This window comes from Vespula vulgaris, chromosome 3, assembly GCF_905475345.1.
Source record: "Vespula vulgaris chromosome 3, iyVesVulg1.1, whole genome shotgun sequence".
Taxonomy (NCBI): Eukaryota; Metazoa; Arthropoda; class Insecta; order Hymenoptera; family Vespidae; genus Vespula; species Vespula vulgaris.
In genome coordinates, this window is record NC_066588.1 from 2,488,144 (window position 1) to 2,497,766 (window position 9,623).

The 9,623-nt window shown below is 28.7% G+C and overlaps 2 protein-coding genes across 4 annotated transcripts; one reads left to right on the forward strand and one right to left on the reverse strand.

Annotated features, from left to right (window-relative positions):
• Positions 1-4,930: 4,930 nt before the first annotated feature.
• LOC127062664 (uncharacterized) lies at positions 4,931-7,346 on the reverse strand. The gene is made up of 7 exons (XM_050991283.1): positions 7,048-7,346; positions 6,651-6,827; positions 6,150-6,561; positions 5,882-6,075; positions 5,475-5,810; positions 5,287-5,415; positions 4,931-5,215 (listed from the first exon to the last, which is right to left on the reverse strand). Exons 1-7 carry the CDS (start codon positions 7,240-7,242, stop codon positions 5,141-5,143), a joined length of 1,518 nt encoding a protein of 505 aa, XP_050847240.1. The 5' UTR covers positions 7,243-7,346; the 3' UTR covers positions 4,931-5,140.
• A 71-nt stretch (positions 7,347-7,417) lies between these two features.
• Positions 7,418-9,358, forward strand: LOC127062670 (sugar transporter SWEET1). Of its 3 annotated transcripts, XM_050991293.1 has the most exons (5): positions 7,435-7,683; positions 7,795-7,888; positions 8,120-8,197; positions 8,351-8,633; positions 8,838-9,358. In XM_050991293.1, the coding sequence occupies exons 2-5, from the start codon at positions 7,812-7,814 to the stop codon at positions 9,051-9,053; spliced, it is 654 nt and encodes a 217-aa protein (XP_050847250.1). In that variant the 5' UTR covers positions 7,435-7,683; positions 7,795-7,811; the 3' UTR covers positions 9,054-9,358. The 3 variants fall into 3 exon arrangements, with proteins under 3 accessions (XP_050847251.1, XP_050847250.1, XP_050847249.1); XM_050991294.1 differs by having other exon boundaries at positions 7,418-7,888; positions 8,351-8,432; XM_050991292.1 differs by having other exon boundaries at positions 7,437-7,888.
• Positions 9,359-9,623: the final 265 nt, after the last annotated feature.

Below are 9,623 nucleotides of genomic sequence, written 5' to 3' on the forward strand. Positions count from 1 at the left end.
TGCTATCATCGCGAACTACCAAACGAGATCTTTCAGATTCTGCAACGAGGATGGTTGCGTACAAGAAAACGCGTTCGCGTTATTAAACGCATCACGGCAATCTGCTGTCTCGTATCTCGACCGTAATAATTCCTTCTCGCGTCTTCTTAAATGAAGATTAATGCGTTATATATTAGTTTTGTTTAAAATATTAAATCCTTTACAAAAACGGACGTTCGTTTGTCTTTCAATTTTTTTCTTTTTTGTATTTCTTTCTTTTTTTTTTGACTCTTTTCCATACGAGAAAATATGTGTTTGTTTTTGCGATCAATTCTATTTTTCCTTTCTTCCGTTTATGAAGAAAATTTTCTATTCTCGAAGTTTCTCGATGAAAATTCGTTTTCAGCGATTTGTACGTAGAAATGGAAAAATTTTAATACCAATCGAATTATTTCCAATCGAAATACAACGAAGTATCGTGCACCGATCGAAACGATTTAAGGATTGAAACGACTAAAAATGAAGACTTGTAACGTGCTTAGTCGATAAATACGTGTAAGATAAAGATAAGAGTCTCCTTCGGCATTTCGTATAAATCCAAAGTAAAGTACATCAAACTTTTGTACTTTATCGGCCAGCTACAGGTTTCGGAATTCGGTAAACTCGAGTTCGAGTGAAGTTGAAATGGCTAGGTCTTTCGTATTAGCGAAGACATCATTTCGAACTTGATGTTCTCTATACGCACACATATATGTACACATTAATTAACTTCACTATTAGAGTAAACTTTACCATTATCTTCTATAATGCCGCTTCGCAGTTACTAGAAAATACATGTAACATCGTCCGATCGAAATTCTATAAAAAGTTCAAAACCTGCAAATGAAGGCATTATTCTTTTTCCTTATCTTTTTTCCCCTCCTATCTTTCTTTTTTCTTTTTCCTCTTTATTAATTTTTCATAAAAATACATTTAACGCGATACATTTATATTTTCTAATCTTAAAGGAATTTCTATCGATGATCTTCGAATTCGTCCATGTGTGTATGTTAGAACACATTTATTTATTGTCTGTAACGAACGAATATTTATTCGATAGCGTATACCTCATTTAATATTATCAGATGCAGATTAAATGTTCCGACACGCGAAAGTGCATCGAAGTGAAAAATAATCAGAAAGAAGGAAAACGTGGAAACGAGAGAAAGAGAGAGAGAGAGAGAGAGAGAGAGAGAGAGAGCAAATGAGAGAGAAAGAGAGAATGAGAGCAAAAAAGAGAGAGAGAGAGAACACATTTGAGCCCAAGAGTCGAGTGCTTCGTTCTCGAGGCCAAAATTTGCATAATATGCCTCGATCGGTGTGGTTACGACGTCGCTTAAACACCGTTAAAGCGACATTAGATTTTCGATCGACGTATCCTCGAGTTTGGAGTGCTTTCTCACCGAGTAGTAACCTCTTTGAATTCTTTCCCGAACATCGAATTATCCGATACGATATCGACTATCGAATAAAAAAATTTTCCTATATCTTTATAACGATCTAAAAAGTATCTTGAAATTTCTTTATTCAAAAGAATGAAAAACAAACGAAAAGTACGAACAAGAAACTTTTCTATCTTTTATACAATGAACTAATTATCGATTCTATTAACGAATCGGAACGTTACTGATAATTAATTTCCCAAGGTAAACGATTAATCCAAACCGTCAGATTGACGAATAAAGACTACAAAAAATATTATCTTTTCTATAATATAATACAATTTAACGGTTTAACAAAGAAAAATATGATTTCGAGGTCGTTGATCGTACTCAACGCTTCAATATTATTGCTACTTTAAGCGAGGAAAGCAATTGACAATGTTTAATATCTCATTGGCGTTCCCTTTGTTTTGCCGGCTCTTTTGAACTTTTTACAGATTCGACGTTATTCAATAGCCGAGAAATATATCAATCAACAATAATTAGAATATCTCACTTTAATTATTCTTTCGTATTCATAAGGATATCGTTAAGATGTTACGAGGAAAGATACGATTGAAAAGGGAAAAGGATAAAGGGGAAACGATAGCTTCGTGAAAAAGAAAAAACAGAAAAAAGAAGAAAATAAAAAAAGACAAAATAATAATAATAATCTCGACCCGATTTTTCTATTCGATATTCTGAAACTTCTTGACGATGCATGGAAACAAAACCGTCTCGGATTTGACCTAATTTTCGTTATTGACCGCTTCAATGTTCTCGAGTTAATTAAACATTCTCGAACTGTTTAGAGAAGCTCTAAAAACATCTCAATGAACATCTGTGGTAATGATTTTTTTATTTACATGTACAAACCGAGATAGTTGGAATTAGAATACGGCTTGGTTTTATCCATAATACCAAATCCATCGAAATATCGTACATTAAATTCGTTAAGGTAACTGTATCACATTTCTGGAGTCGGACATCTAGTCGCTTCAAAATCCATTGGGTTCTGACGATGGACAATCTAATCCTGCTAAGTAAGTTTAACGCTTTCTCGTGGAAACGATATAACGTGTTACACGGTACCTCCATTACCAACCTGGTGTCGCGTGCAGCTTCCAGTTCCTACATCCCCGAGGACGCGACTAAAACGGAGGATTCACGAAAAGGTCGTCGATCGATCATGATTCCTACCCTCGCACACACTCGAACATTCTCTCTCATTCTGTGAAAGCAAATAAAATAAAACGTTTCAAAGTTCCATAAAAATTCTTAATTATTCGAACGTATTTTCTTTTCTTTTTTATTTTTATTTTTATTTTTATTTCTTTATCTTTTTATATTCACGTTCTCTACAAGAGACTTAAATTGTTGACACAATTCTGATTTCGTATCAAACGATTTCTTTTATTTTTTTTCACAGCCTGAAAGTAGACTTCTCTTTATACCTCGTTGATAATGCCGCTCGAGAATGTCATCTGCCCCTTACGATATGCAATACCTTCGAACACATATGTATTACGTCTTTGCCTATCACTAAGGAACTGAAAATATTTCCTTAGTTATTCTTATTCTTGAAAAATCTATTTTATATACAACAATATTCGACCCGTTCCTTTTTTCGCTCTTTTCATCGTACCTTAAAATATCTCCGGGTCTCAATGCACCTCATAAAACTTTCATTCCTGAATGGCATTACGTAGGTATATCATCGAAGCGAATTGTACTTTCTCAGTTTCCAAGTTTGATGAAGCTACTTTTATCTTCCTGCGCGAATAAAATGGGAAAAAAAAATATAACGTTACTTTGAGGAAAGGACATATAATCGGACGAAGGCGAGGATGATTTAATGAAATATCACAATATCGCATTTCCACGGCACAAAACGATCGGTTTTATCTTATTAGAAATACGAGTAACAAGGATCAAAGTTAAAAGGACGATTCGTTTGCATTGGTGTTAAAGTCAAAGAAATTCTTTGGGATAACGACGTTAGATATATTCTTAATTGAGAGTATCGAGTATAGATTATTCCAGGAAAAGAAAATCTTATTACAAAGCATATTAAATCTCTAACGAAAAATTCAAGACTCCGTTAACTTTTCATCCTTTTCGAATTTAGTTAGTTTATATTCTGATTCTCGTTCTATTCTCTTCTCTTCTTTTTTTTTCTTTTACTCTTTTTTTTTATTCGACCATTTTAACTATCGATGTCAATTAATTTTAATTATTAGACTGTATAGTTTAAAACGAATGGAAAGGGTTTCTCACTTACTTCCTATCGTTGCGAAAATCTTTCATCGGATTTAAGAATACTGTGATGTCTCTCGGCATGGGGTACGATTATAAATAAAAAAAAAAGGTAAAAAAAACGAAACAAAAAAAAGGATAAAAAATTTCCTTCGCTTGGTGCAAATGCTCGTTCATTTATAAAGTTTCCTGGCCGCAATGGATTTCTCATCGATCATCCATGACACATTTCTATACATACGCATATACATTGTATACTTACCGTTTTAGTAGATTCACAGAACAGAAGATACGTTCCTTTAACCCTCGTAATGCTTTGCATCGAATATGCGCATCGCCGGAGGAAAATTTTCCATTCAATTACATTAGGATGTCGAGATCGAAAATTAATTCGCAAAAGCGATTGCGCTGAATCGAAATATTGAAAAATGTCGTACGAACGTTATCTCGTTATTTGCAAAAAGTTTTAATATTTTACATTCTTTTTTCTCTCTTTTTTTTTTTTTTTTTTTTTTTCTTATAAATCGAGTTCATATAAAAAGAAAATTTAATTTTCACAACCACGAATATAACATTTTCAGATTTATCGAAATGGTCCTACCCAAGTGTACGTAGAAGAAACCTACAAGTAGCTTCGAAAGCATGTAAATGGAAATTGTTTTGAACTCGATTATCAGAGTAGAAAGGCAAGACCCGATATCGAATACTTTCCCATATATATGTGTATATATATAGTGTTATATACATATATATATATATATATAGTTTCATATAGTGTTTTATATATATATATATATAGTAATATAGTTATATCATATACATACTTATGTGTATTACATACATACATATATATATATATATATAATATATATTTAATATATATATATATATATATATATATATATATATATAACAAACGTATAGTGTATGTAAAGGATGCATATGGGAGGGATGCGCGTGCGTGTGTATAATAATGTTGCTGTTTGCTAACTGGAGATTTGATCACAATTCAATTCGGGAAAATAAAAGAACATTTGCTTCTTTACAATTAATACTGTAAAATATTATAGTTATTTTTTCTATAACAATAATTTTAACAATAATTACAACATAAAAGTTATATGAAAGATATAATTGCATCCTATTTAATTAACAATAAATAAATGATCGAACATTATTTACAATATATATATATATATATATATATATATATATATATATATATATATATATTTATATATATATTTATATTACAGAATATAATCCTTCGCCTTAATCTTGTAAATTTATAATAAATTAAGAGATAAATTAAGTCATAGTTATAACGAAAAGTGAATCATAAATATAAAATGCAGTTGAATGTAATAAACAGATGGTTAATGGGTCAATATTTGTCAGTAGCTACAAAGAATTAATTATTATGTAGCTCATTTGTATTACTGATATTAACTTTCTGGTTGTGTATAATTAGAATTATCTTCTATATTTATATTACATGGAATATATTCATGGCTTGATACCTACAAGAAAAATTATTTTAATAAAAACAATTATATTTCTTATCCATCTAGGAAAAAACAAATTCACTTACAGAATTTACAATGATTTGTCTTCCTTCTTCTAAATTAAGACCATCCATATCCTCTGTTGTTAAAATAATAACAGAATCCTCTGGTATGCTATTTTCATCTATATATGTTACTGGAATTTCTGATGCAACCTATAATTAATTATAATTATCTTCTATTACAATCTTAAAATATATTATGAATATATTACCTCACAATATGTAAAATCTGAGGTTTCTTGTTTTGGTTTATCTGTCATATTTGATGTTGTTTCAATGGTTCTTTGTTGCTTTTTTTTATTTGGTAATCTCTCCGATTTTTTACTATCCTGTTGTAACCGCCTCCATATCGTAGTCTTTGGTATATCATAAGCCATAGATGCCGCTGCTTGAGACATTTTCCCTCCTTTACAAGCAGCTACTGCTTCTTCTAATCTCGATTTTTTCAACTCCTCGTTTTCTGTTTTACGTTTTTTCCAAAATGAAAGTGGCAACTTGCCTTCATCTACTAATCTTGCTTTGTCCCTAAATAATGTTGTCTTGGGTATCTACAGAATAAATATATAAAAATAGAAACATATATCAATGAAATACATAATGGAATTAAATATGAAATTACTTTAAATTCAAGAGCAACTTTAGTTAAATTTTCTCCTCTTTCTAAAGCTTTAACAGCTGCTTCACGTTTATCCGAACCATAAGATCTTTTCATTTCCGAACGTAAAATTTGATAGCCTTCCTTTTGTATACGTCTCCATAATACAGTTTTAGGAATACTGAACATTTCTGATGCATGTTGCAGACTAGAACCACCTATAATAATCTTACAATACTCTTATCATTTGTTTTAATGAAAAAATAATACAAACGATATGACGGATACTAACCAATTACAGCATTAATCGCTGCTTTCATACATTCTGCAGGATATTCATTCCTAGATGCATTTAGATGTATACCCAATGCTTTAGCACGCATGTATAATGTCGAACGTGGTATATTATGTTTTGTAGCTGCTTCTATTAAAGTTTGACCAAGTCTTAAATCATTAATAGCTGATGCCAACATATCGTCGCTATATTCTCTTTTAATTGCATCGCGTCTTCTTTTCCTTCTTTTATTTAAAAGGGAATTATCTGTCGTTTTTTCCTCTGCTTTTAAATTTCCTACTTCATATTTATCACTTAATGCGTTCAATTCATTTTCATCTGTTTCATTTATTTCAGGTATAGGATCAATATTATCTTCAGTGACATCTTTATTGTCAATAACAGTATCACTTTCTTCTAGATCATCAATCTATAAATATGCGTACATACTGTAGATAGATTATACAATTTTTGATTACTATAAGATTTTTATGCAAAGAAAGAAAAAAATATACAGACCTCAATAAGACCACATATTTTTAATGACCGTGCAGCATCCAATACGCTATTAATATTTTCTACTGGAATACGTACTTCTCCATGATAGGTAAATTCAATTATTGATTTTATATCCTGAGCAGATATATCACTTAATATTATAGTAGGATGATCTTCATTTACCTGACTCAGAACTTCCTACATCGTAATAATAATAAAAAAATTACATCAAATACAAACCATTGCAAGTTTTGTTTATGAATGTTTCTACGTGTAATAATTTTTATATATTTTATATTTTTAATAATAAATTTTATTATAGATTGTTCTTTCAAAAAAATAGAAACATAATTCGCAAAATATTTTATATGTTTAAAATTGTGTCAAATTCAAATACACACTTAGCAGATTTATTTACTTGAAATAATGTGCTGCAGGCTGATAGAACAATGCGATGAGCATGAATACGTTCTCCTGCTGCTGAAAGTGTAACATCCACCATACAATCATCTTCCAATAATTGACGAATTACATCAGATAAATGATTCTGATAATCATTCCATTTGAAACAATAACTCTGGTTAATTTCATTTTGACCAGCAACTTCGCACATGCCGTTTCAATTTCGTTTCCTTTCCAATATTTCAAGATAGCTTATGGATCCGGAATTCGGAATAGGACTGCAACGTTGACACTAAAATTATTAAATTTCCCTTTAACTATAATACGACCATAAACCAAAGACACTCTAGATACACAAAACTCGCTCCGTTTTTTCTTGTGCTTAGTTAATTGCCCTCTATCAAAAATTTCAATATATTGCTGTATGTAATTACATTTAATTGTAATTAATTTACTATCATTTTTATGATTTTTATTAATAGAAAGGATCAATTACAATATTCCATTTTTTTTTATTCATATAAAAGAGGACAAAAATGAGAAGCTTGAATTAAGGCTATTTTCGATGAAAACATTTTGAAAAAATATCTCTTTATCTTAAATATAGTAACACTTTAATAGAAATTAACATATTTCCGAAAATTGAATAAAAGTAAGTGAAAAAAGTGTGGCCCTTGTTATCACAGAATTTCAAGGATATAATACCCCTATATTTATTGCGTATCTTATCTGAAATAAAAATTTTATTGTTTGACGATGATAGAATGGATATTTTAAGTCATGGTTTCGACGGAGATTAAAGATATATTAGCAACGTCAGCATCAATATGTACAATTTTACAATTTTTAGCTGGCGTGTAAGTAACAAATTATTTAAAAAAAAATTTTATAGAATCGTATCTTATTAAATCAAATAATAATTTTGTAATGATAATATTTTTTCTTATCTTATCCAAGTTAAATTAAAAATTAATTTCTTTTCCGCGTTCATTTTACTCTATATATATATTGTTATATTTTATAAATAAGATTTTTATCTATATTTATGAATGTTAAGTTGAATTTTATGTAAAAAATATTTTTTACAGGTTAGTTTGCAGGAAATATATTAAAAATGGTACAACTGGCGATTCTTCAAGTTTAGCATTTATAACGTGTTATATGTCGTATGTATATTTACTTTATATATTTAAAAATAAATTACATAAAAAATTATAATTAATGTATATTTAAATTATAGTATATTTAAATAGTATATATTTAGTACATAGTATATTTAAATTAGTTTGTATTCTCAATTAATTTGGTAATTTTTATAGATGTAGCTTGTGGCTGAGATATGGACTCTTAATTGGTGATTCCTTTGTAGTATTAGTAAATATTTTTGGAACAATATTGCAAGTATGCTATGTTCTTATATTTATCCTATACAGTGTAAAAAAATCAGTAACACTGAAACAGTTTGCAGCAGCAACTTGCTTTCTTGCAGTCATTTATTTTTATGTTGCTTATGAAACAAATAAAGAAATTGCTGCAAAATATATTGGTTTAATAAGCTGTAGTGTTACTATTCTCTTTTTTGCATCACCTTTAGTTATGTTGGTAAGCAATAAATTTTATACATTATATTGCTTTTTATTTTTTTTTATTTTTTATTTTTTTATTTTTTTATTTTTTTTTTTTTTTTTTTTTAATAAAGATTAGATATTTTTACATTTATATACATATAATAAAAAATAATTTATAAAAAGAATATTACATATAGATATATAAACATGTAAATAATAATGTTGAAATTTGTTACAGACTCATGTCTTAAGGATCAAGAACACAGAAAGCTTACCATTTCCAGTTATATTAGCTTCTTTAATAGTATCTTGCCAATGGTTTGCATATGGTTGCCTAATCAATGATCAGTTTATCCAAATGCCGAACTTTATGGGTTGTATTTTATCTGCGTTTCAATTATCTCTATTTTGTTTATATCCCAATAAACGAGTCGATCAAACACTTTTAATATAAGCAAATATTGATCAAACATATATGATATAACAATGTGTGATATAAGCAAATATGGAGATTATATGTTCATAAGTAAATATTCAAGATAAAATTAAGCTAAATACCAAATTATAAAATATTTATTCTAATAATAATTTATTTATCTTTATATTCTTTAGACATAAATGTTGACACTAAGCACATATTTATTGAATGTAATTAGTGCGTTTATGTATTTCATAGAAATTTATTTTAAAAAATTAGAAATATGAGATAACATGTAAATATATAATAATTTTACATAAATATTATACAAAGTGTTTGTACTTGATATTTTCTATCCTCTACATGTCTTTCGTATTTGAAAATAATTCGAATATAATCGTGCGATTTGAGATTTTTATTTTTCAAAATATCGAATTATTAAATAAATTGATCTTTGGACAAAACTTATGACTAATCTCTTCTTTTGAGTTGAGTTCTGTATAACGATATATAATTACATCATTATAAAAAATATACATTTAAAAAATTTTAATCTGTCATCTATATATGTGTTTGTTAGATGTTGCAATAGCTAAATATATCGTT

What these genes read in the sequence shown, in the direction of transcription:
- LOC127062664 (XM_050991283.1), bottom strand. Translation starts at nt 7,242, where the DNA reads ATGTGCGAAGTTGCTGGTCAAAATGAAATTAACCAGAGTTATTGTTTC. An exon ending in AAATATGTGGTCTTATTGAG is followed by an intron (nt 6,562 to 6,650) that starts GTCTGTATATTT and finishes GCATATTTATAG; the next exon opens with ATTGATGATCTAGAAGAAAG. An exon ending in AAGTTGCTCTTGAATTTAAA is followed by an intron (nt 5,811 to 5,881) that starts GTAATTTCATAT and finishes TTTATTCTGTAG; the next exon opens with ATACCCAAGACAACATTATT.
- LOC127062670 (XM_050991293.1), top strand. Translation starts at nt 7,812, where the DNA reads ATGGTTTCGACGGAGATTAAAGATATATTAGCAACGTCAGCATCAATA. An exon ending in TTTATAACGTGTTATATGTC is followed by an intron (nt 8,198 to 8,350) that starts GTATGTATATTT and finishes TAATTTTTATAG; the next exon opens with ATGTAGCTTGTGGCTGAGAT. An exon ending in CATCACCTTTAGTTATGTTG is followed by an intron (nt 8,634 to 8,837) that starts GTAAGCAATAAA and finishes AATTTGTTACAG; the next exon opens with ACTCATGTCTTAAGGATCAA.